Here is a 26,498-nt window from a genome sequence, read left to right on the forward strand (position 1 = left end):
TGAAAGTAAGTTTCCTGATCCCGAGGAGACTTGGTTTGGGAGAAGAGCTGAGCGCTGACTTCAGCTCTACTCAGAAGAATAGACTGCTTCTTCTGCAAAGGGGGAGGGGGAGACCAAAAGCCATTATTTATTCCTGAAAAGAAAGGAGCTGGGAAATAAAAAATCTACTATACATCTAGACATACGTATTTTAAAGAGAAGGATGCTTTGGAAGACTTTGGTGCTGCTGCTGTTCTATTACAGTGCTCATGCCACTGTGACCCACAGATGGAGCAGAGGTAAGATTTAAACCTGAAAAACTATTAAGAGAAAAAATTTGAGTTGTAGATTTGGTCTGAAATTATGTTGCATTATACATGTATATATATATATATGTATGTATGTATATATATATACATACACAATTATACAATTTTTCCCTGCCTCTGGAATTTTTTTCTCCGTTAAACAGGTCAGCTAAAAATATATAGATAAATAGAAAAATGCACTTGAATAAGTGCAAAAAGGTAAAATTAAATTTGTATTCTATTATAATAAAAATATATAAAATATCCCAAGAACGAGAATTACATTCTTGCACTTTTTCCTTTCTCTCTTCTTTCTGATTTTTCTCCTGAATTTATAAAAAATATGGTATGAAACCTTAAAGTGAAAGCCTGTGCAGTCACAGCTGGCATAATTTGCTCTAGCAGGATGACACCTGGTAATAGTAAAGAAAAGAATGCCTAGATCGTGCAAGGTGCCTGGGAATGCTGCTACCCTGCCCTGCAGAGGAGAACAGATAACACAGAGAAAGTGACCTCATGTGTTATCAGGCTTCAGCTGCCAATGTGACAATACACAGCCGTGACATATGTGTATTCAGGTGTGTGACAGCAGCATATGGAATGTTTGGGGACTATTGGATTGCAGAGGAGATGCTTGCTTCAAAGCTAGTAATGATGCCCTTTCCCTTTTTTAGTTTTAATCTCTCCTCTGGTATTTGGCATGGGTTCAGTGGCTGCTGGAAGTGGAGGAAGGAAACACCTCCCAGAAGACTTATTTGGTTCTGATATTGAGATTCACAGACGTTTAAAGGAACTGCTAAAAGCTTAAAGGTCTGCTAAAAAACCAGAGCATTCAAATGCCTCCCTCCTTACTCCAGTCTCCCATGTCTTCCTCATCACAGCTGGTACCATTCTAGTCTGCCAGTGGGGTTTGGGCTTTGGTTTGTAGGAGAGGGAATGGTTGAGGGAATTAATGGAGAGCTACACAATCCTGCTCAGGCTGTATGAATGCTTATTTTTTCCTTACAGTGCTTAATTGTTCTTCACAGAAATCCCTGTTAGTGGGAGCTCACTGGCAGGGCATTGACCTGGGACTCACCAAGGCAGGTTCTTTCCACAAGTTTTTCTTCAGACTCTTGGCTGATATTGTACCTGCATGTGCCTTACTTTTCTCTTCTGGTATGAGACAGGAAACAACACCAATTTTCATCATAAGATCCTGTAATTCTCTAGGTAAGAATTTGTCATTCCAGGGATGACACAAAAATGTGAGAAAATCAGAACTAGATCTGATTTAAAAAAAAAATATATATAGATATGATATATTAAAAAAAAAAAAACCCACAAGCCCACCCTTTGGAATAACGATGTCACCTTGCCTAAGAAATGGGAAAAAAAAAAATTAGAAAAGAAAAGGGAGTTCATTTTCATGGAATAATCACTATGCAATTTAAGGATGTTTTTCACTTTTGCTAACACACTTATTTTAATTAAACAACACCTCGACCCTAAAATGAATTAATGCAACTGTTAAAATCCAATTTTAATCAACATGAATATTTAAAGAAAAACATCAGAACTCTACTTTGCCTTTTGGGGAAGCAGGGTTTTTTCAAGCTGGAAGCTCTAGCACTTGTTTTTGGAGACTTCAGAGGGAAGAGAAGATTCATTCCCTGTTGTGATAAGTTCAGTTGTCACAAACAGTGTGTGCAGACATTTTCTGAGGGGGAAACCAGATTTCTTTTCCACATCTGCTGGGACTATTCTGCTCTAAAGATGTTTTAGAGGCATGACTCCTTCAGCAATGACTACTTCAGTGAATCTCCACTCCCCTGAACTGTGTGTCAGCCCAGCCAAATCTGCAGTATCTAGAGAGGGCCCAAACACTGTCTTAATTTTTAAATTTCTTAGAAACCTAAGATAAAATTGGAGTACTGAGAAATGACACATTCTTCTGCACACTCAGAGCTCTTCCCTCCCTCCACAAGTGACAACTGAGTCTTGTTTAGGTTAAACCTCAGTCATTTAAGTCTTATCCAAGTCCTGATCTGAGTTTTGCAGTGAAAAGGAAAGACAGATCAACATCTGGTCTGGTGGAAATGAAAGACAGATCTGTGTATCATCATGCTGACTTGTCATCCAGATTGTTTACAAAACAGTAGAGCAAAGACCTTGCTTTGATTGCCAGCAGTTGTTGTTTGTGATGGAAATGAGCAGTCAATATTGTATACAACAAGGTCTGGCTTTTACCATTTTTCCACTGGGAAGCACTGTGCAGCCTGGGATCCCCAACCCTTGTAACCAATCATTCAAGCTTTGGCTCAAGAAAACCTCAGGCATGAGAAAAGATGAACACACTTGTGCTGACTGGTGAGTGGGATCTCCAGACTGCCACCTCCCTTTTCCCTTTGCTTAGAAGCATCAATGAGGGGGGAAAAAAGAAATGCATTTCTGTCAGGAAAACAGAGTGCTTTATTTTTTCCTTTTTCTTTTTAAACTGCCTCAGCCCTTTGCATTAAAAATTTTACACACACTCCTCAGCCTGCTTTGATTGAGTTGTGAACACTGGTCCAAAAATCACAGGCAAAGCTTGGTCTTTAGGATGGGTGTGTTTAGAATAATAAAGAAAAGATCCTGAGTGATGATGAAATAATTTTCTTGTCATCACCTCAAGTTTCCTGGAGCCTCTTGTAGGCTTAGCTGCATGGAATTACCCTCTCAGATTTTGTGAAGCTCCTGTCTAGGGAAAAAGCATAATGAAAAAAGGTAATTAAAAGTCTCTACTGACTAAGTATTATTCCCTGTGCAATGGCAGAGGTGAGGTCGTATAAATTCTTCTAGTTCCAAAGAAGAATTCCAGTTCCTAAGAAATGTTTCTTCTGAAGAAACCAAGGAAAAAATCCTGGGGTTTGACAACAAAAATAAGCAAAACACCTCCTCCATGAAGCTATGGCAACCAGAGACAGTGTCAGTGCTTGCCAGTTGCTTCCCTCAAACTTCTTTGAGAAGTACCAATCCACTGGAGAGCAGAAGCGAGCCTTATGAGTATTACAAGAATTGTCTGTTCCCTGGGGAGAAACCCTAAGGCAATCCTTATTAGCACATCTCATCTCAGCTGGCTGGAGTTTATTTGCTGTAAAGGCTGCCTGATTCTAATAAATGGGACACACAAACAGTAGCATTCTTGCTGTGTGGTTACTCAGGGAGGAAAGATGCAGATTTCTTATGGCTGTGGCTTTTGGACAGTGCAGAAGCAGCTGCAAGGGTAAGTTCACCCCTCAGTGGAGGCTGGGAAAGGAGATGTTGAAAGACATAAAATAAAAGGGTAAAATGCTTTTCACCCATCAGGGAGAAAAGGATATATCAGCACCACATAGGTTTCATGCTTTTGGGGACTTTTTGTGCTGTTCCTTCCAGACCTCAAAAGCAGCATTACAGTCCCATCCAGATCTATCCGGTCCGCGTGCCTTATTTTCTACCCAGTCTCTAATGGCTGGTGAAAGTCAAATGGTTGTTTGAGAGCACCAGGGGAAGAGTTTGCTCTCCTTAAAGGTTTTCTGCAGAAGGAATTGCTTGAACAAACAAAAGGTCTATCCTCCTTGATTTCCCCACAATATTGCAAACTCTTTTTTTTTTTTTTAATTTGCTCTAGGGTTGTGGTAGCTCAGTTTGTGAGTTTGATGGAGCAGCTGCTACCTGAGCAACTTTTTCCTGCTACTTCTGCTTGTGGGCTTAGCAGGAGTGGGCTGGCAGCTGTCCTGTGCCAGGAGAGGGAAGACTGTGTAGAAGAGAGCAAGAGACTGGTTGTTGCTGGAAAGCCAGCCAGCACTTTTGTAAGGAAGCAGTGTTTAATACATTCTAATCTCTGCACTCATTTGGTTGGAGGTGATCTCTGCTGTGTGTGCAAAGATTGAGTGCCCCAGCAATTAGAGCATGCCCTTCATCCCCACTCCTTTTCATCTTATTTCCCTGTCTTCCCTGCTGCATCTCATATTGCATCCCTACAGCCAGGCACTCCCTCCTTGAGCAGCTTCTGAGGTTCCACCACCGACAGTAACCCTTGTTGGACATTTTTGGCTTGGAGAGCATGAGCCAAGGGAATGTGGCCTGAACACAGGCTGTAATTGCAACACAAATGGTCAAACACATACACATTTATGTACCCAGTTCTCCTTCAGTAAACCAGGTTATGGTCTGGGTTATTTGATACGTGACAAGGTTTCCAGAGATCTGGTCCAAGTGTAAAAAGAAGTTACATCATCTGGACCAGCTACCAGAAATTTTTAAATGGTAACATCTATCCAACTTCCTTTAAATTCTATAAAGACATTGTTATCCAATTCTTAAAATGTGCAGTGTAAATGAAAGATGTGAAATGAAAGCTATGAAACAGCACCAGCTCTGTCTAAGCCTGCCTGTGTAAAGAACATTACTTCTTGTGAGAAAAATGCAATATTTCCCTTTTCTCTGGCTCTCATGTGATCACTTGGAAAACTGCCTCAATTGCCCCAACTTTCCTGCTTGTTGGGCCCATTCCAATGACCTCACTGGAGCTGCAAAAGGTGTGATCAATCTGCTGCAAAAGTTTTTCCCACCTGCCTGAGTCTGTTCCATGAGTCTGCCCAGTTCCTGGGAATGCAGGTTTGTGGGCTGGAGTCCCCTGACACAAATTATTTCTGCACCAAATATTGCAACTCTATCTGTAAGGAGATGAAGGCACTTCCAGAAGAAGGTCGGGAAAGGGATTCCTTATTAGTACAGATGCAAAGGTAACTGGAATACCACAGTCTCTGAATGGATTTTAACCATGGTAGGATAAATATCCAATAGGGTAGGGCTGTGATTGTAATCAAAATCCATTCTAGCATGTCCTGATTCTCCAAATGCTCCTTTAGGCCCAGACTTAATTAATTTAACCTGCATGGAGTATGATCCCTGAATCAGAATTCACAGTGGCTGCCTGAACCTGAAAGACATGCAAAGGATTCTTATTTAAAAAAAAAAAAAAAAAAAAAAAAAAAATCAAGGTTTCTAATCTTTTCTAGGGCAATGATGCTAAACTGTGGTAAGATCAGAGGGAAGATAGATTATGGAAGTTTCCACATTTTAGTTTAAATCAGTTAGTTTAAAAGATGGATTTTTGTACTCTATGAAAGCAGTCATGCTGTTAGGAAGGAAGGATCTAAGTGATTCTGAGACTTCATTCACCACAGGAAGCAGCCAAAAAATGGCTAAATCTTATTGCTCACACAGCTATAGAGTTAAAAAGACAGAGAAACAAGACAATTTTGAGGAAACCTGAGTAAACAACAAGAGGAAGATGCGTGAAGTAAAGCTGTTTTCTCTTTGATATGTGCTAGACTAAATGAGAACTGTTTGCTTGAAAATGGCACCTGTAGAATCTTTCTGGTGATGCCAGTTCCATCCCAGTACTGAGGACTAGCAAGTCAGTAAGGTATTTGCTGTCACTTTGGTCATCTTTTTCAAATTCCTGCAGGCTGTAGTGTCACATCTATTTGCCTCTGTTCCAGGCGTGGAACTGTCCTGGGATCTGGATCAGTTTGCACAAAGGTCCTCCTGTCCCAGCCAGAGTTCATCTGGGAAGCACCTCCTGCCCTTTAAGTGTCTCTTTCCACTTTCACCTGGAAATAGCTCCCTTTACCCCCCTCTAACCACCATCTCACTGCTCCTAGTGCCTGTTGATCAGCCAGTGTTCTCTTCCATAGGTGAAGCAGCTCTGTGATGAATGAAATAAACTCATGTAAAACACTGTGAGTCCCCCCCCTGGTTACCTTATACTCAACTGTTGGGCCCAGAGACCTCAATGGTACCTGGCATTATGCAAACACACAGCATAAAAAATAATCTGTCCTTCTCCAGAGAACTTTCAGTGTAATTAAGGAGAGGAAATATTAACATCCTTTTTCATCATGAGGTACAGTCATTAAATCCCTTGCCCCAAATCTCTTCAGGATGACTGTGTGAGTGTAGTCCTGTGCATTGTTAATAGCTGTGATTTATTTATTTATTTATTTTTAATTCTGTTTCTGAAGCATAAAGTGCTTTTCTCGTTTTCTCGGGGTAGATCACACCAAATTCAGCAGGAGTGTAATGGCTTCTCACGCAGAAAGAAATCCCGTCAGAGGCACTGAATAGTACAATCTAATTAAAAGGGAAGTCAGCAGGCCTTAATGAACATCATCAGGCTGCAGAGGCTCTGATTATTCGGACAGTGACATGCAAGATGTAAATTGCTGAGGTGAAGAGCTGAGTGGGGCAGCAATTCACTTCGCACGCAGTGCTTGTGCCTGGGTTCAAGGCAAGGCAGGACCCACAGGGTCCTGGTGCTGGACCCTGGAGGTGCTGGACCCACAGGGCAGGACCCTGGGTGCTGGAGGACAAATTGGAGATTGCCAGGGCTCTGTGAATCTCCCTGCACCCCAGTGGTTCTGCCGAGGGGAGCTGAGTCCATCCAAGATGCAGAGAATCCAGCTGGGTACATGGACCTGGCTGCAGCAAAACAGGGAGCTGTGCCAGTCTCTTGGCTTGAAGGGGGCAAAGCAGCCTGCCCCTGCTTTAACTTTAAAAGCACTTAAATGTGCAAACCAGCACAACAAAAGTCAGCAATAGTTTTTCTGCTCTCAGGAGTGAGGCCACAATTCATTATCTTGAATCTGGTTTCCTATAGTAGCTTGATTTTTAAAATCTTCCAGCCTGAATGAGTTATTTGTTGTTTTACAGCAAAATGGCACTGGCATGGGTGAAGGTGATGCAGGTCAGCTGTACAGAGAGCTGGTGCTGGGAAGCAGAGGGGGAAATGTATCAAAGCATCATTAAAAGGAAAAAAAAAGGCAACTTGAAAATAAGCTGCAAATGACACTTGTTTTTTAACACAAACAAAAAACCCCAAGGGACTGTCATCTGTGAGATATTCTCTCTCACTGGAAGGAAAGAAAGTCAAGAAAGGGATCCTGTATGTCTCTATTGTCCCTGTGTCTCTCATTACACCCAAATCCTGTTTAATTTGGCTGTTGCTATGGCACTTTATGATATATCCCCTACAGCATACTTGCTCATTCAGAGACATTAAACCAGCCCAGCTCTGCACCACAAGCTGTTGTGTTTCCATGCTTACTCAGTGACCAAGCCTCAGCCAGTAACTCATTTTACCCTCCCTGAGATGCTCCAGGGTGCAGCAATAACCTGTCTCCACTTCTCCTGCTACCACAGTGCTTGTGAGAGCACAAGCTCAGTGCTGGGCTGGAGGCTGAGAATGTGAGGAGAAGAGAAGCAAAGTTAAATAAGCTCCACTACTCCCAATTTCCACAAACATTCCTTTCCTCTGGTGAAAGCATATGTGAGGCCTTTCCTGGCCCACTTTGCTGGTTAGGTTTGGCAAGCCCCCAGTTCCCCTGAGAGCAGCCTGCATACCACTCATCCTCTGGAAATTCCTCCCTAGCCACAGGGAAACAGGTCACCAGCCAGGAGGCTGACTCCAAACCACTGAGTCTCTCTCTCTGCTCAGGAGGAGCCAGGTGGGTAGCTGGAAAAAGATGCTGAGAAAGGGAAAAATAAGATGTTCAGTGCTCAGAGGTTATTTGGGAGGAAATGGGACAGTGGAAGGACAATGCTGTGCTCCAGTCTCATGTTGGAGACCCAAATTCACAAGGTCTTCTGTGACACCTGCCTGGCCCCCTCACCCCCTGGCACAGCACAGGGGAAGCAGAACACTTCAGATAGGTTTTGCCTAATTGTGAAGAGAGTAAACTGCACTGGGCTGGATGTGGATATCTGCTGCAAGCCAGAATATCAGGATTTAATCATCTCCATCCATTTGGCAGGTGGTGATATGCCACAAAAGGACTTGATGCTTCTAAACTCTTCTCTGTCTTGGGAAGAGACTTTCCAATCTGGCAGGGGTAATTTGAGCCACAAAGAGGGAGACAGAGACAAAGGCAAAGGACAGATATACTGAGAAACAATAGGGGAAAAAGCTGGAGGTAAAAATGAAAGTGGTCTGAAGGAGAGGAAAAACGAAGATAAAGGAAAGGTGCAGAGAGAGAGAAAATGTATAAATATGGATGGGAAATAGTAATGTGCCCATCCAGTCAAGATTAGAGTAGCACTGTCTCCCTTGTCAGCATGGTATGCATCCCCATTTGAACCCACACTTCAGCAGATGTCCATCTGTCACAGCTGGTCTCCATCTTACCCATCTGCCTCTCAGGCTCTTGGAATGGTTGCTCTTCTTTGGAGCTGGCACTGCCTTTTTCTCATGTAAGCAGGACTCAAGTTTACTCCTAGTCCCCAACAGCCTCTCATCCTACCAGGATGTTGAGAGCTTCTAATCTGGGCAATTGACCTCTAGTCACAGTATAAAAATGAAAGTTACTGCTACTGAATCATCAGTGTGTCTGGATATCTTCACTCTTTTAACCCCTCCCTTTGATCTTCTAAACTGCATAGGTATGCAGAAAGACTCTTGCCACTGCCCAAGAAACAGCCCATTTTATTCCACAGAAGTTGCAAGAAACTTGCAGTTTTACAGGACTATGGAGCTACAGCATTTCCCATTAACATCAGTCATAAGAAACAGAGCCACAACTGCCCAAGTACCTGTATCACCCTATCAGTCCCTGGAGGAATGGATCAGGTTTTGAAAGCCCTCAGTTTCCTCCTTGGTTTTCATAATGCTCACAGCCATTACATTACTTTTTTGTTTATGCTTGGCTCTAAAGAAACACAAAGTGTTTATTGAATTTATTTATTAAGCACAGATTTTATATCTCAAGGAACTGTTCATGTCTTAAGCCCCCTTTTAAAATAAAAGAAATTTAAAACATGCTTCATTTTTTATTTACTGTAATTATTCATGGCTTGGCACTGAACAAACTCCATTTCCAGTTAAACACTACTCACGGACCTCCTAATATAGTACAGCATGTGTTGAATGAAACCATCCATTTTTCATAGTGGCAGCAACTTCTGTTTTCCTGGATTACCCTGCCAATTTGGCAGAAGGTTTTGGAAGGTAATAGCCTAATGATAAAAATGTATGCACTACTTGTTCTGTTGCTTCCTACTGCCAGTTTTTTTAATAAACAGAACTAAGTACTTGACTTGTACTTAGCAAACATAAAGCTCAGTTGGGTCCTTACAAAGAAATTAGGATAAAAAAGCATCCAAACATTTCTCCACACTCGGCTGTCCCTAGCAGGAATCGGATACAATGAGCAAAAATCAGATCTATCAGCCCCAGATAGGCCCAAGAGGCAGGGGGCACTGTGTGGCTGCCCTCTTGGGCTCTCCAGAAGAAGGAGGATGGTGATGTGGCCCTGTTGACACACAGCACGTCTGGGAAAAGCCAGGGTGAAATTAATGGGCAGCACAGCGTCCGATCTCTCCCTAAAACTATCCTACTGCGCTGAGGGAAGACTGCAGGCACTTGGCTGGGGCCTGGGCAATGCTGCATATTAAGGATGGAGAGAATCCTGCAGGAAGGCAGAGAGGGGGATGGAGATGTTTAGCAATGGGGCTGAGGAAGATGGGGCAGTCACACAGACTGGTGAGTAGTGTTCCTGTGGTGCTGTATTTTGCATGTTCACAGCAGGGGAGTGCTGTGGGCTTCAGCTGATGAAGTCTGGTTTTGAAGAATCTGCCTGGTAAATACCTGAGTGTTAGGGATACCATAACAAATTGTATTTCCCTAGAAAGACACTCCTTTTCTAGCCAGAAGCTGCTGGACACTTGCTGGGAATTTCTGGATACCCTTCAAACCCTAAATGACTAACTGCATGTGCCATAGCCCATCAATCCGTCATGTACCCCGTCATGTCAGCCCCACTCCCTGTGAGTGCTGCTCACAGCCAGTGTGGTCCAGCCAAAGTGAATGCCAAAGCTGAACAACATATGCACTTAGATCCTCCAAAGGAACAGAGAGGGCCTCTGAAGTAAAATATCACCATCAAGGCAAAGAGCTCCGCTTCTACTTGCACAAATTTTGCAGTGTAACCAACTCGTCACGAGTCTTAAATACTTTATACCCTCCCTTTCTATTTTCTTGATCAAAGATGGAAATGTGTGTCATGCCCAGCTGGTTTTCACACCCATCTATGATGTTCCCCCAGGAGCTTTTCCCTCCTGGTCGAATTCATGCAAGAATTCCTACCAAGATGCATTCCTGCATTCCTACCAAGATGCAAGCTGTCAGAGAAGCAGGTGTATCCTCCCTGATGCCTCTGCACATGAATGCTGCTGGACCCGAGGCTGGAACTCAGCACCCACTGGATGTCTGCCCACTGAGGTGGGAAAGAGTGCCAGTGCTTCTCATTGCAATTCCAGCTGGGAGCAACTGCTGGAACATACTGTGGTTTACTGAGCTGTTCTCAAAGCCCAATGCACTTCCCTATGGGTGCTTCTGCTGACAAATTAATGCATGTATTATTTAGGCAAAGTTATAAATCACCTTCTGAGCGTTCCTTTCACAACAAATTGGCATGCTCGTGGCAGCCTGTCTCTGGAACCCCATGCAATGGTTAACAGCTACTAATCCAAGGAGCTCAGCCATGACAAGCTAGTTTTCATTCTGCTTCATCCATCCTTAATCCTCAGCACTCAGAGGTCAAAGCAGAACTTAAAGATTATTTGGGCTATCATTTGGAATTATAAATAGGGAAACAAGTAGTCCCTGCCTTATTTTATGGCCATACTAAATGTCGATCTACCCCTACAAATGACTAGTGTGTTCCAGTACCTCAGACAATGACTACCCCAGCTTGACAAAAGGAGATCATATGAAGATGATATAAGATGGGTATCAATCACATACTCATAACCAGGTGATGTCTATAAGCTTACCTGGGAGAATGCCACCAGATCTGCCATGCAGATATATCACATGCTGGAGTCCAGCTTTGGCAAGGAGTGATTCTGTAGGCCAAAGCAACAGACAGAAAGCTGACAAGAAGATTTTTATCTAGCAGACTGTAACTCACATGCCAGCAAAACCTTTCTAAGTAAGCTCATTTCAATATGAAAGCTTCAGAGTCTCTGAACTAGTAAGAGGAAAGCCCAAACAACAGGATGAGATTTATGATGAGCATCACAGCATATTACCTGAAGTGCTTCTCCACAGTACTAATGCCTTCCCTCACAGTCCTCACACAGAGTTAAACCAAAGAACCGACTCCCAGCTGGTTTCTGTCAGCAGCATGTTAGAGGATTTCACTGGAAATCAGGCCTTCCCCCCTTTCTCTAAATTTGTTCATCCTAAATTTAGACCATTAGGTCATTTTTTCCTTAAATATTTACTTACATTATTTTCCCACAAGCCAAAATCTACTTTACAAGTTCAGCTCAAATGGCTGCAGAAGAGGGTGCATGTTAAGGAACAAGAGCACTGAGTCAAATACATGTGACAAATTGGCAGGGTCCTCTTGGGCTGGGAGCCACTGGGACATGGCACATGTAGGGGTAGGGACTGCAGCAGTGAAAGAGGTTGAGTTCTGAATTTCCATCAACTTCAGGCACAGCTGTCGGCATTTTGTGCCTTTCAGGTTTCTCTCCTCAGAAAACAGGATATTTGGGTTATTCTGTTGGCTGTAAGATTTCTGTAACCCTGACTCTACCTTTCTTGTCTTCTCTGTGATCCCAAGCATGTCTTTCACAGCACAGGGTTCTCTGTGACCTGGCTGCCAGCAGAGCAGCATCACAGGGCTGGTGGTGCCAGTTCAGGTCATCTGAGGATCTCACCCACAGTGCCCAGCAGCCTTTAACAATTTGCAGCATTCCAGGTTTTGCCAAGACTTTCTGTATTTAATGGTGAATCCAGTTGTACGTCAGTCTCAGCTTTATTTCAGCAGATTGTGAAACCTGAAAGATCTAGAAACAGCCAGGTTTTAGGAGAATATGAAATAACAGTGAAGACTGGAAAAATGTCAGCTTTGTAAAATGGAAATCCCATATGTGTGTTTGTGAAAGGGAGATGCAGCTATAAGCACAATCCATTTTACATTCATCCTTTCTATTTCTTTGCTATGTTTATGGCAATATCACAAAGACTGTCTTGGCCCAACGTTGCATCTGCACACATTGAAATCCACTGATTAGATTTAGTGGAGAATTATATTTAAGCTCCATTAATATTGTAATTTTATTTCCACACAGATGCAGACATTAACATAACGGGGCCCAGACATGCATGCAGGTGTGTACTTGACAGAACAGATGTCTTCCCGTGCCGATCCTCACTCACCTCTCCAGGAGAAACACGTTTCCCTTGACTCTCACCCAGGGATACAGCCCAGCTCTCCATCCTTCATGGTTTGCTCAGGTGGAAAAGCAGCTGTACCAGTCCAGTTCAGAGACAAACCCAAATCCATCTTCAGGTCTGAGTCCCTTTCTCAGACTCCTTATCTTTATCAACACTACTATAAATCACACAATGATTTGAAAAGGCACTGCCTCCAAAAATAACACATTTCTTACAAAAAGGACCCAGTATCCCCTTTCTTTTTGTTTACTGGGCAAGGCTGATTTATACTCTTTCTCATCCAGCACATATTCATGTCATTAAGAAAACCACAGCAGGTGCACTGACATTTGGAGCTCAATGAACAGCTGGAAAGGCAGCTGGGGTTTCCCTGCTTTTGAAGAACAAGTGAAATCCCAGAGCAGAGGAAGCAGAAAACTGGTATTTTTGTATTCACTTCCTAACAATTTATTTCAATTTGGATGAGGATCTGAAGGAAAAGGGAAGACATTTCTGATTGTTTCTAGTTGGAGGAAGAAGAAATGATCAATCTAACGTTTATTCCTCCTCAGTTTTGAGCTGTGATATTCATACTTAGTGAGTATGAGGAATACCTTGTTGTTTCATGTGAGTGAGTAGTTCATACACGAATAAAATAATAATAGTTGTTAATCAGATCAGAGACTGCTCCTAGACCCACTGTCAGACACTTGAATTTATTTGCAAGTTGAAACCATTCATAGATGGCTTAAGTGAATAATTCCAGGGTCCCCAGCATTTCTGAGCTGTCATGTGATAATGAAATAAAATTCCATACTACTCCCTGCTAGGTCTGTAGTTCAAACTGGACCTTTAATTCCTTCCTCTTCATCCAGTCTGAGAATAAATTTTACATATTCTTTCTGCCAGTTGAATTTCCTCTGTCAAAAGCTCAGTGGGGTGTAAGCATAGAAGGGGAAGAACTATTTGGCAGCTAATGATCCTGCAGCCAACCCTCACCTCTAGCAAGAGCAGTGACTACCCTTGTTGAGGTGGTCATCAACAAAACAGTGATCTTATTCATGTGGTGGTTAGATCAAGGGTATGAAGGCATGAGGAAGGGCTTCTGCTTTTCCTCCCAGGCCTGATGTCCATCCTTAAGTCATCTGAGGACTTGAATCATCACCAGATACACTAAGAACAGTCAGAGAACAACTGCACTGGGAGTTTCTCACACGTAGAAATGCTGCTGGCATAGCAGATGTGTTGTGAAGTGAGGCAGCTAAAATCTACCACTGTTTTTTTTTTTTGTTTGCTTTCCCCCTTCATTCACGACCAGGCAGATTCCTGGCTTAGCTCCCTGTTTGGCCACACAAAGTGGTGTTGGTGTCAGCACAAAGGGAAGGAGGGAGTGCCGGGCAGGAGAGCCGGGCTGCCCCTTGCAGCTACAGCTCCATTAGGTCAGACTCAGCACAGCCCTCGCCAAGCAGCCACCTTGTCTGCCAAGACACAAAGGAAACCCAGCCGTTCTTCACTACTGAATGAATACCTTTTCTCTGTGCCCAGTGACTCAGCTGTGAGGAAATACATGCCTGGGACGTGGTGCAAGGCTTGAGCCCACCGCTTTGGGCTCTGTGATGTTACTATGAAAAGGCAGAGAACTGGTGACAGTGATGTGGTGTTGAAGGGCTTTCCTTTCAGAGCAGCAGTAGCACCATGCAGGAAGCCCTGGGAGCTGCTATAGTTCTGCCTTTTCCTATGAAGCAGAGCTCTGATTTCTCTTGCTCTCTCTCCATTGCTCAGCAGCAGAGGCAGCTGCTTCACTCTGCTCCTCGGGTGCTTCCCCACTGCTCAGCACCAAAACACAAACACATAGCTGTTTTGATTCCTCCCTTCCCTCACTCACTCCCTTCTCTGCTGCCTCCTGGGAGAAATGGAAGTAGATTGGATTTTTGTTATATCCCTTCACTTGTTGATTTGTAAGAATCAATTTCAAATATGTTTAATTAAGACTGCTTGATGTCTTTTCCTTGGATAAGGGCCATGTGAGCAACGCAGATAGGGAAGGAGAGGTGGCTCTGCAATGAAGACAGGAATATAAAGTACTGGTCCATTTCCCAAGTCTGCCTGAAATTAACTGTGCTACCACAATTATTTATTGGCTATGTGTTAAACCTGTGGAGCAGGGTTGATATTTCTTTTCTTTGTTGCTGCCCTTCACTTATACAGTTTTTGCCGTAGCCTACCCCCAGTCTGTGGTAATATGACAGCAAACTGAAAGATAAGATAGTATATTCTACTTCTTCTTTCCTTCAGTTTCTCTGTGTGTATTTTTTCTCTTCACACCTTCTGCAGCGACTTTACTCCAGCATAATAAAGGCCTCTTCTGGCTGACTGCAATGTTTTTTTATGAGCATAAATAATTCCAGGTGGGGACCCCCTCCTTATCACACCAAGGGAAGAATAAATAATACAGTATACATTTTCAGGCTGGGAATAGGTGAAAATGCTGCATAATGGAAATTCCATATGAGAGAATAAATTCTCAGACCATTTTAGCTGGTTGGTGCTAGTGATGTCTTTGAAACCATTTCACTTAAGTCATAAATGTAAATATCCTCCACCTCTCACAAACACAGGCTCAGCTGAACCATTTTCTTCTCTAGCAATATACATTCCTGCAAGCATAATGGCTTTTTGGTCTTTCTAATACACCTTTACATTTCTTACTTGTGCCTAGTAGCTAGACAGGCTATTACCACTCTAGTTTTTTGTATGGAAACTCTGTTGCACATTAATCTAACCTCACACATCTCAGGTCATTTATGAAGTGCACAAGTTTATGTGGGAATGGGTTCTGTTTTATGCAGCTGAGACACCCTTTCAGAATGTGTTTGTTCCTTAAAAAGGAGATAAATTAGTAAAAACTAACTTACTTTGAAAAAAGCTGGTTATGTGTTGCACTACAGAACTGAATATCTGCTATTAATTTTAAGTGTTTTAAACTGATTTTTTTCCTAAGAACAGTATTGCCTGTTGCAAACTTTTGTGGGGTGATCTACTTCTTACATCCTTATTGAAAAAACTTTTTGAGACAAAGCTTTTCTTTTCCTTCAACCATTTTTTTAAAGTAACTAAAGATAATGATAATGTCCACTCCCGCTTTTAGTCAACAGTCAGGAATTAAGTGTAGCCTTAGGAGCTAAAAAGGCAAGGATATGAACTGAGAGTAAAAAGAGGCAAATTCTCTCAGTAGCTGCTTTTCAACATGTGCTAATTCATGTTGTTTTGTAATTAAAATGTTTTCTCCATCTTGCTGCTGTGTTCTCCTAAGGGACATTGTGGTTTAATCTCCCAGTAATGCACTGCACTTGTTGTCATGGAAGCTACTTGTGTGAATAACTGCAAATCCAGGCACAAGTTTCGGATGCTAGGCTATAGCACTGCAGCATTTTTCTCTTGTCTTTCTAGGATTTTGTGTGTTTCCCTTATTTTATTCCTCTTATTCTTCCTCTGGCTCCCCACTCTTTCAATTTCTCCTGCGCTAGGACAAAGTGTTCAATCATTTCTAATATTGCAGTTTTGATATAAAAGAACCAAAAGTCAGGAAATGTAGCCAAAGCTCATGTTCTGCCCTGTGTACAGCTGCAGGCCCAGGACAGTAAAAACACCTTGCAGATGGTGAAGATGCATCCTTCTGGGGATGAGCCAAGGGCAGGACAAGGAGTAAAATGCATAAAACACATTAGTCCTTTAATAATACTGCCCTTTTTGTGGTTTACATTACCACTTTCACTGCCCAACACACCTCTCATAGGTCAATATCCCCCCACCCTGGAGTAAATGATGCTTTTGGCACCACTGGAGAATGGTAAAGATGCGTTTTTCAAAGGGTATTTCCAAGTTAGCCTGAGGCAGCAAATAGGGAATAGTGAATTGTTACTCCAGCAATGAGGTAACTCAGCTTGAACTCACCAAAGCATCATTTGACAGAAATAAAACTCTTCATGTATAAAAGATACTTCTGGTCTGTGTGCAAGCCCTCAGAAGTAAGGTTATCAAAGAGAACCATGAAACAAAAACTTTTTTCAAGTGTTTGCAACCTTTGACACTCACGTCCTCTTCTCTTCTGCACAGCATGGTCATGGAGAGCTCAAACCACTGCTTCCCATAAAGAGTTATAGACACAGAATGGGTTGGAAGGGACCACAGTGGATCACCTGATCCCACCTCCCTGTTCAAGCAGGGTCATCCCAGAGGCAGGATAACCCCAAGGCACAGGATTGTGTTCAGACGATTCTTAAATATCTCCAGTGAGGGAGACTCCGCAACCCCTCTGCACAATCTGTTCCAGTGTGCAGTCACCCACACAATAAAGAATCCTCTTGTGAGCATTTCAGGCATTTGCCCTAAAATCCAAAACAACAGCTTCTAGAAACTGCAACAAAATAGATTCAGGCAGCCTGGACCACTCATCATTTTTGCATATTGTTAATTCTAATGGCTACTGTTTCTGCCTATACAATCACTTTGTGGACAGTGCTGAGTTTGCTTTCTTTGGCAAAAACTTTCATCCATCTTGAAGAATCAAATCCTTCTTGTTCCTCTGCTCCTCCATAAAAGGGGTCCTACTGAAGCAATGAGATAACTCTTTTTCATGCCTCTGACGGCAATCAAAATAATTCCTTTGAGTCATAACCCCAATTAAACTGCTCATGTCCTAGAGCCCTGGGGAGCTGTACTTGCTTTGGAGCAATGGTCTGTACAGGGGCCAAATTGTGCTTCATACCTTTTCATAGGGGAAGAAAAGGGCATTGATGATGCACAGATAACTGAGAACTCCTGCAGCTATGCTCTGTACTTATTGAGCAAACACATCACAGGAAGCAACTGGGAAATCACGAGCAGATGCATGAACTGGAAAGCAAAACTAAATATCTGTACCCTCACCAATGAAACTGCAGGGAAAACCTGGGAGAGGATCACAAATATTTACCACATGGCTAATGAAGTGCAGAAGATTCTGGCAGAGTTCTTAAGAGAGATGAAAACATCTATAAAATGAGGCTATTTTCAGCCTCAAATGTGATGTTATGTTTAAACCATAAAGATGCATGAGCTAAGTGGTTAGAAGCAGGTCAATGGGTTGGCAAATATGGCTTTCTTTTTGTTTAAGAACGTGGGTAGTCTTGAAGGAGAGTGGAATTGAGTCAACAGAGCCATAGGAGATGGGATGGGCTCCTGCTGCAAGCAGTGCAGAGAAGAGGGGTTTTTGCACCAAGTTTGACAGGCATTTTAGCAGGAGATGTGTGGGCTGCCTGAAATCTTCAGGCAGAGGCAGTGGTGCACTCCAGGGCACAGGATGAGGCCGTGCAGGGCCAGGCAGGGAGGCTCAGAGGGGGTGGCTGTGCTCAGACATGCTGCTCTCTCTGATCCACCGCCAGCCCTGAGCCCTGACTGGGCAGCAAGGCAGAACTCCCAAGGCCCCACTGGAGAAGGAGATTTGAAGATTTGGGTATTTGGAAGAGGATGAGCGTGGCAGTACAAAGATATATAATAGAAAATGTTTTCAGTAAGGGTAATGAAAACCTTGTGTTTCCTAACTTGTCTCCCCGAATAATAAGCTTTTTGTTATGTGACTGATCAGCCCTTACGACAGAAACACCCTTATCTACACTGGAGATGTCTTAACACACTTGTAAGAGAAATAAAAACAATGAATTGATAGGAGACTCTCCACCAACTTCAGAGATCCCTGGGCTGGGCTTTCTCTCTCAATACTAATTGGGGATCTCTGCTGCTTAGATGTTCATGGCTACTGCCATTGAAATGAATTGGCTGCAACATCAGCATAAAGTGATGCACATCACCTTGCATCTTCAATTGCTTGACAGCTTTACAGAGAAGTCCCTTGGGAAAGAAATTAGTGAAGAGTTCTAAACTCTTCTACTGTTCTTTATGTCCCCAGACAACTCATGTCAGAGATGGAAGTAAATGCAGGAAGAAGTAAAAGTCAGCAAAAAAGTTTCAAGTGGAATTTGCAATCACTAAATGCAGAAACTGACTGAAAATCTTTCTATATCTCAGCTATTGTGCTTAACTGACACGTGTGTTAAGTCAGTACAATGAAAATCAGAGTGCTTGCTCTAAATGCTCATACAGACTTGGAGGAACTCATGAATTCATGGAGAGGACTGTGGAAGAAGTGATGATGGAAGGATTTGACTACTGAGCAGGAAGAAAGAAAAAGGGAAGGACTGAATAAAATGCAGATCAGGAAAATCAGATAACCATGACAAATACAAATGAGCTCTGAAAGACTTTCTGAGTAGAATCCCTAAGAGCTGTAACAGACTTTAATATGTTTTGGGAATGAGATAATGAGACGAGGGAGTCAGTGCTGCGGGGGCTGGCATGCCTCTGATATGCATAAAAAGCCCCTTCTCAGGACAGAGCAGCCCAAGCCCTTGTCCCTTTGAATCTCCTAACCTAAGCCATGTTATCCTGGGAAGAGCAGGATAGTCAAACCCTGCTTCTTTCTGAGGTATGACCTGTGACTCAGCAAGTGGGCCAGTACTGAATCAATACCATGGCATTCATTTTTGTGTGAGTCCTTAGCTGAGGCTTTTCTGGGTGAGTGGTGTTGGGCTGAAGCTGGTGACTCCCAGCTCAGCTCCACGGTGGGAATCTGTGCTCGGATTGAAAGTTAAAAGCGATCAGTGTGATGACAAGAAGAATGACATCACTGAAGCAAGATGCCACAGACACTTTTCCCATGCCTCAAGGGGATATTTGAGATGTAAACTATCTGCATATGTAGAGGTACTCCGTGCTCTGAGGCTGTTTTCACCAAAAGGGCATCTAAAAGAGATAAAAATGAATAGTCATCATTCTGGACTGGATTTCTGCCAGCTGCTTAGTAATTAGAGTTTTAATTGCCCCGTAATAAAAGTTTTAATTACTCAGCAATTAGTGCTTGAAGTTTCAAGTGCTTCACATGCACTCAATTGCATTCTGGAATTGTCAAGAGCAAAAAATGGAGTAGCTCCAGTGTGCCTCAGCAAAGCTCTGAGCAAGAGAGGGAAACATCAGGGATGGAGCAGCAGCAGCAGACGGGCACAGCTCCAATGCCAGTGGTCAGCCAGGCAAACACTCTCCCACAGCAGACCCTGCAGGCAGCTTGGGATCTCTCCCAAACTCCCTCCTCCTCTGCTGGGCCAGGCAAGCTGCTCAGGTGCTAAAGGCATGGTGCTGGGCTGGGGGAAGGCTGCTGCAGAGACCAAACGCTTTTCAACATCTCTGTTCTTTGCCTCAGTGCGTTCCCTCCTTTAGGCTTTTAGTCACACACCTGGAAAGCACTATCCCGTCATTTTAAACTTCTTGATCTAAACTCACATGGGTGGGATAAGAGGCAGCCAGCTCTGGAGGTATCTTATCAAAATGACATACTCATGCTATCTACTGTATCTATCTCCAGTAGGTTTACTGCAATTCAACAAAATATTTTACCTATTCCTTAGCTAATTTAAGGCCAAAATACCCTTTGTTGTGTCAAGTATGAATTGCTCCATACCTAGCATTATCCCGATTCATTTCCATATGCTGCATAATAAAGGTCCTGAGGGTCTGGTTTCTCTCCTCTTGATTTACTAGAATTTAAATATCATTAACAAGCCGAACTATAACAAAGCCAACAGTTGCCAATGGTGCAGCAAACAGGGCTGCATTTAGGGTACAGAGCCTGGAAGAAACTGCATATTTATGATCTGCTTGGGTAACCAAAGAGGCAAATTGTCTGACGAACCATGTAGTCAGAGAGTAGGGAAAACTTTTCCATAAAATAATTACAGTTGCTCCAGCTTTTTTTTTTAATGCCCAGAAGAGAGAGCTTTAAATGATGTTCAGGTTTTTTACAGGCAGCATGCAAAGTCCATCACAAGAACTTTGGCAAAACTAGACAAAATGGATTTAGTAAAAATGCTTCATGGGAAAAAAATTCTGGTAGAGGAAGGGTGGGATGAAACTTTTCAGAAATTCAAAGTTAGCTTCATGTTCTATTAGATATTACTCATAATTCTAAAAAATCTTAATTTTGACAGGGGAATCATAATGTCTTTCAAAATGTGGGGCATTTGTTTCCTTTTTTTCTTAGACTGGTTTCCAAGTTTATCTATTGGTAAACAGAGCTAAAGTTGAGAAATGAAGTTTACAGGAAACATACCAATAGTCACATAAGCACAGATTAAAAAAAACAGCTCTTCCTATTCCTAAATATTTGAAATAAAATCCAGCAAATTCAAATTATGATTACCCAAACATCAAAATCTAAATAATATACAAATAATAATATACAACTAAAACACAAAACAGAATTTTTCCTTTCTGCTCTGAAAGTAATTTAGACCTTTGAAAAGTACATGGATGGTTAGTAACTTGGTTAATAACTCAAAGCATTTAGGTCTTCTCTAAAGCAGCATCAGATGTTTTCTATACTCCGGACTGTCCAGGTCACTGATTCCACAAATGCTCTACTCCACTGGGGTGCTAAGTTCAGGGACTGTACATATGTTTTCTGTCTCATTTCCCTGACACAAAGTCTGTAGTGCACTTCACAGTGGTGAACCAATACCTGATCATAGCAGGCTCTGTTTTTTCCAGTTATTACACTGCAAAGTATTAAAGGCACAGTAAGCTGGGATTCACCTCACTGGATGTAGCTGTCTTGTCTAAGCTGGTAACAGGCTCAGTGAAGAGACACAGACATCTGGGTGAGTCACTCTTTCCAAGTGTAAATGCCTGGGACAGATGAGCTGATTACTCTCTGGTGGATCAGTCTCTAATAAATAAGGGGAGATCAACATTTAGACAACTGAAACCAGGAGAAATGCAGAGTCTCAGAAGCATGACAGTAGAAGAATGGACTGAAAAAAGTAGGTTTTATTGAATGTCAGTATTGATTTCCCCTTTTTGATCCAGGAAAAGCACATGTATTTCAGACAATGTTGATGCTGCAATTATCCAATTCCTTTCACCTCTGAGGCTGCAACTCAGAGCCTCAGGCTTGGATAGCAAAGCACTCTGTGTTAGGCACCCTATGGATCTGGGACAAACAGTTAACTCTGGTAGATCAGGGTCAAAGCAGTCCCTGCCACACATTTTATTTACAGCAAAATGTCGTAAATGTACAGTAAGTCTTTGCAACTCAGGTTTTTACTTGACTCTACTATTGAAAAGTGCTTCTTCTTGTCAGTGTTTGGCACCTTATAGAACCTCTCTTTTCCCATTATTGTTTTCCAGCTATGCTTTTCCCAGCTGCTCAGCGATTCAAGAGATCTTCAGCTGCTTTCCTCAACCCAGTGTTACAGAACTCGCTGGAAGATGTGGTCCTGCTTTATGAGGTTCAGTATATGCACCTTAAGCCTTAACCAAGACTGGGGGTACTGTCCATACTGGGGTGGGTTATTCATTATCTGGCTTCATGTCACTTTTAGTCATGCCAGCAGTAAATCCATGCCTGTGTGATAGTCCACCAGAATGGGAACATCTATATGTAGATATATACATGTATGACAAACTCAGATCTTTGAGCAAAGTGAAAACCAGAGTGAAAGGCTTTCCACTGAAAGCAACTTTCTCACAGAACAGTTGCATATAAACAACACAATGCATGTAGATTCTTTGGTCTGTGTCTCAGTCCACAATTATTAAAGCCACAAGTATTGCAAAGTAATCCCAAGGGCATGACTGTTTCTCTTCAGAGCAATCCATGTCCCTTCTTTCACAGCACAGCAATCTGTAAATCACATTCTGGTCATACGGTTACTAAGGGAAAGTGGCCTGACTGAACAAGGTGTAGGGGTCAAATCTATCTAGCCCACATTTTTAGAAACTAGGATTGGATGTCCAAACAGGGGACATGTGCTTGGAAGTCACTGCTGTGCTCATTCAGACCTTGGCTATCCCTGGCAGTGTAAACAGCCTTTCCCAGCTGTGCTGCTGTCTCCACCTCTCTAATCCCCATGTGGCACCAGCAGCAGCCCATGCCAGTTTTGGACAACAGAAGACTGCCTGCTTTTTCCTTTTACTCTTTCCTTTCCCCTTAGCCTGTCTCTAGTTTTCCCAGGCAGGTAACACAGGAGTCCAATGCTCACACAGAAACTTTCTGGTCTTCCCCACATCCAGACAGTGCAATTGTCTCCATTTGACAAAAATTAAAGACCCAAGGCCATGTTGTTAATTCACATTTACTCTGTCTAGAGTCGCTTGGAGAAAATAAATAGCTTTCTGTATTCTGATTTTGTACCAGTTTCTTTTAGCTGAGCTTGACATTGACAAAGGTCAGAGGATCTCCATCAAAGATGAGGAGCTGGCTTCCCTGAGGAAGGCTGCTGAGTTTGACACCGTCTGCAATGAGATTATCCCCAAGAGCATCACGGAGATCCGCAGGCTGAGCAGCAGGTTGGCTTCCTACCCCAGGGTCCTCAAGAAAGAAGACTTTGAAAGGACAGTGCTGACCATGGTCTACACGGCCTACAGAGCTGCTCAGTCTCAGGGCCACCAGAAAGACACTTGGGCTGAATCCTTTGTCAATCTTTACAAAGCCCTGAAGAACGACCTGATGTTCCCACACAACAAACAGCCATCATAGTGGGAGAGGAGCAGCAGCTCAGCCACCTGCGCTGGTTGATAATGGACACAAGGTAGCACGTCCACCACTTTATTCTGTAAAGAGTTTAATAGCCTGCTTCATGAAAGATTCTTTGTTTTCTGGCTCCCTCTTGTGGAATCCGCTTTCTAGTTCCATGTTAAGGGTGAAAAACGTCGTCAGCCCTGAGAATTCGATTTTTGGGCTGGCTTGGAGGCAGGTTCTGTGACAGGCAAAGAAAGGAGTCTGGTGTACACCCAGGCAGACCCTTGTTTCAGGCAAACCCTTGATTCATCCTGTGGGTTTCCTATAAACAATTCATAAATATACTGTGCTTATGCTCACATGCTGATGTGTAAGTGCTGGAGAGTGCTGCTTTCCTAGCTGGGGAAACAAGTTCATGTTTTGGCTGGCCAATAAGTGAATATTACACAGAGATGAAGGCCCTTTGTAAAAGGAAGAGGTTTCATAACTGTCAACCTTCAGAAATTATGCCACATATTATTCATTCCAAATGTTCTCCTAAATAAGTACTCTCTGATTCACTTCATTTGGCTGAGCCAGTGTTCAATTGCAATAACATTTGCAGAAGACAAAGGGCATTGTGAAGACCAGCAGCAAACAATGCCTGTGAACGTATTCCCTGCTTCCTGGAGCTGTCCTCCCAAACAGTCTGCAATGATTCTTTCATTATTTGCACATGACTTTGCTTCTGCTGCTTGTTTTTTTTTTTGAAAGAAACATGTATTTGTCCTCAGTGGAATCCAAGGCAAGACAAAGGCCCTATTTAATTTAATAATGACACATTTTTCCTGGTTCTACCACTTGAACGTAGGTCATCTAAACCCATGTTTCAGAATCCCCCTGAGGTGAGGGAGGAAGGTGCATTAAAACATACCTGGTGCTGAATTTAGCACTGTGACTCTATTTTTTTATAGTAAATTGTATATTCATTTGAGTATATGTGCGTGTGTGTGTGTGTGTCTATGTTCATGAATGTGTGTGCACATAAGTGCTGAGTACATAGAAGAATCCCAAATTGTTCAGTCAGTGAACAATTGCATCTGACCACTTAGCAGAAAATGCTATTTACCAATTCAGTGGTGCGAATTATGAATTTGAGAGCAGCAAAGGAAAAACTGTAGAAGTAGTGCAACCGATTATAACAAACTCCCTGAAACATCATGAACAGAAATCAGACAGAATATTTTGTCAGACAGATGACTAGCTATCAAAAATCCAGATTATTCTAAGTTAAATCCCCTAGTTTATGTGCACAAGAGATACAAATTCTGGTTTTCTATTGATATTAAAGGTGCTTCTACTTCCAAACCATGGGAAAATAGCTGAACATTTATTTTATCCTTTCATACCATCATTCTCTACCTCTTTATTGCATAATGTCTTAAGGATGCAGGCCCAAATAAAAAATCCCTGAGAATAAAACAGACCTAAGGATTCCAGTCCAAGTTCTGCATCATGTTTAACTGCTTTTGCATCACTTGAGCAAAAGGAATTAATTCTTCTGTGTCCCTTAAAAGGGACACTTCAAGGACTGAAGCTGAAAAAATCCACCCAGAAGCACAGCAAAGAGCACAGTGCAAGCAGTCAGAGCACACTGGATTTGGCAAACACCTGTGGGAATGGGAAACCACAGCAGCCTTAGGGGCAGTCTGGCCACAGCATTAGCAGCTGGACAAAGGTTTTATAAAAGACACAGTCAGTCTTGTTTCTCCCAGAGTTCCTGGATTTGTGTGTATGAGCGTGCACATTCATTTAGACGCACGTATGTGCAGGCACATTTTATACCTGAAGAGTTTTGTTGGCCATCTTCAAAGCCTGTCTGGCAGGTGGTGAAGGAACCTGCAAACTTCAGCCACGAGGCTGTGGGCCACAAATATCTCTGTCTCCTCTGCTTGCACACACAGAGCTCAGCACCCCCAGAGCAGCCTTGCGCTCCTGCCTACGCGCCCTTTGAGCCCTCAGCTTTAACACTGATATCTGCTTGTGATTCTTTCCCCCAGCATGCTTTACAAACACATGGAGGGGAAATGCCACAGAGTGCAATACTGCCTTCGCAGCTCTGCTTCTTGGCTCCCTGAAACACCCCTCACTGAAAGAGCCTGGAACCAGAGCAATTCATAAATCCCTCACAGTCAGCTACTCCAAGTCAGCAAAAATAGCAAGAAAAAGGACTAGAGCAAATATTAATTGCTAGCAGTCACCATCCAGAGAAATGCCTCCCAGCCATGCTCCTCACCCCACAACAGGACTGCCCAGAAGAGTTTACTAATCATAAAATATTCCATAGAAAAGAATTACAGATAATTTTTAATATCTTATAACTCCCTATGGCATACATACCTTACTGTACTTTACAAATTGGTAACTGAAACATTTATCTCCTCAACAGAAAATAAAGGTTTTATGAGGTTTTTCCCTCCTCCCTTTACTGTGTGTAAAGAAAAAGATTTATTCCTTGGGAAAGTGCTTGGACTGCCCAGGTTAATTTAACAGACACTCTCAATGTAATAATAAAAACATTCTACACAAAAGTACTTGCCTTTGCATTGTATTGATTTCAGCAGCAGATTTACTATTTTGCAACTTCAGCATGAGTAATTGCTTATCTTAGACTGTGAAACTCTTCGTGAGAGCAACGGTACAGGAGGGAAGAGGGAACTGTCCCTTATTACGTGAAGGAGTTAATAAATAGGAATGAGATTGCCTCCCCTTTCCAGAGTTCAGGTGGGAAGGAGCACTCTGCCTTCAGGGAATTTCTTTGGGCTTAGGGCATTTCCATCCCTCAGTATTGCTTAAGATGCAGGTGTAGGTTGCCTTCTCCCTATCTCAGTTTATGGCTTACTGCTTCAGACTGAGTCTTCTTTATAGGGAGTTCTTATCTCATGGGTTAGAAAACCACTGCCCCTAAATGGCACCTTTAATCCACCCTTTGACCTTAAAGATGATAAAAAATATGAAATAAGGTTATATTATTTTCCATTTAAAATCAAACTTTTTTTTTGAGTGTTTTAGACTTTTTAAAATTATTTTTTAGTTTCTCTGAAAAAAACTAAAAAAACAGATCCCGAGATGTATCAGCCAAGCCAAAATCTTTATATTAGCTACAGCTTTTCTTCCAGAACTAGTCGTTAAATTTACCTGAAAGGTCTCAAGGTTCTGTTGCATGATGGAAGTTTCAGCCTGACATACAATTACTAATTTCAGGAAGAATTCACCCCACACATCAAAATCCTCTGCAATTCTGCCTTTACCAGTTTTCCAGGGCTCAGGGTCACAGAGGCATCACAGTCCCAAACTGGGGAGCTCAGTTTGTCACTGACTAGAAGAGGGTGGG

The 26,498-nt window shown here is 42.5% G+C and overlaps 1 protein-coding gene across 2 annotated transcripts; it reads left to right on the forward strand.

Moving 5' to 3' along the window:
- FAM180A (family with sequence similarity 180 member A) lies at positions 1-25,607 on the forward strand. 2 transcript variants are annotated; one of them, XM_048302538.1, is made up of 3 exons: positions 1-278; positions 21,793-21,893; positions 22,802-25,607. In XM_048302538.1, the coding sequence occupies exons 1-3, from the start codon at positions 203-205 to the stop codon at positions 23,141-23,143; spliced, it is 519 nt and encodes a 172-aa protein (XP_048158495.1). In that variant the 5' UTR covers positions 1-202; the 3' UTR covers positions 23,144-25,607. The 2 variants fall into 2 exon arrangements, with proteins under 2 accessions (XP_048158495.1, XP_048158496.1); XM_048302539.1 differs by lacking the exon at positions 1-278 and adding an exon at positions 21,289-21,425.
- The last annotated feature ends 891 nt before the right edge of the window (positions 25,608-26,498 follow it).

Source organism: Corvus hawaiiensis, chromosome 4 (genome assembly GCF_020740725.1).
Source record: "Corvus hawaiiensis isolate bCorHaw1 chromosome 4, bCorHaw1.pri.cur, whole genome shotgun sequence".
In the NCBI taxonomy this organism is placed as follows: Eukaryota; Metazoa; Chordata; class Aves; order Passeriformes; family Corvidae; genus Corvus; species Corvus hawaiiensis.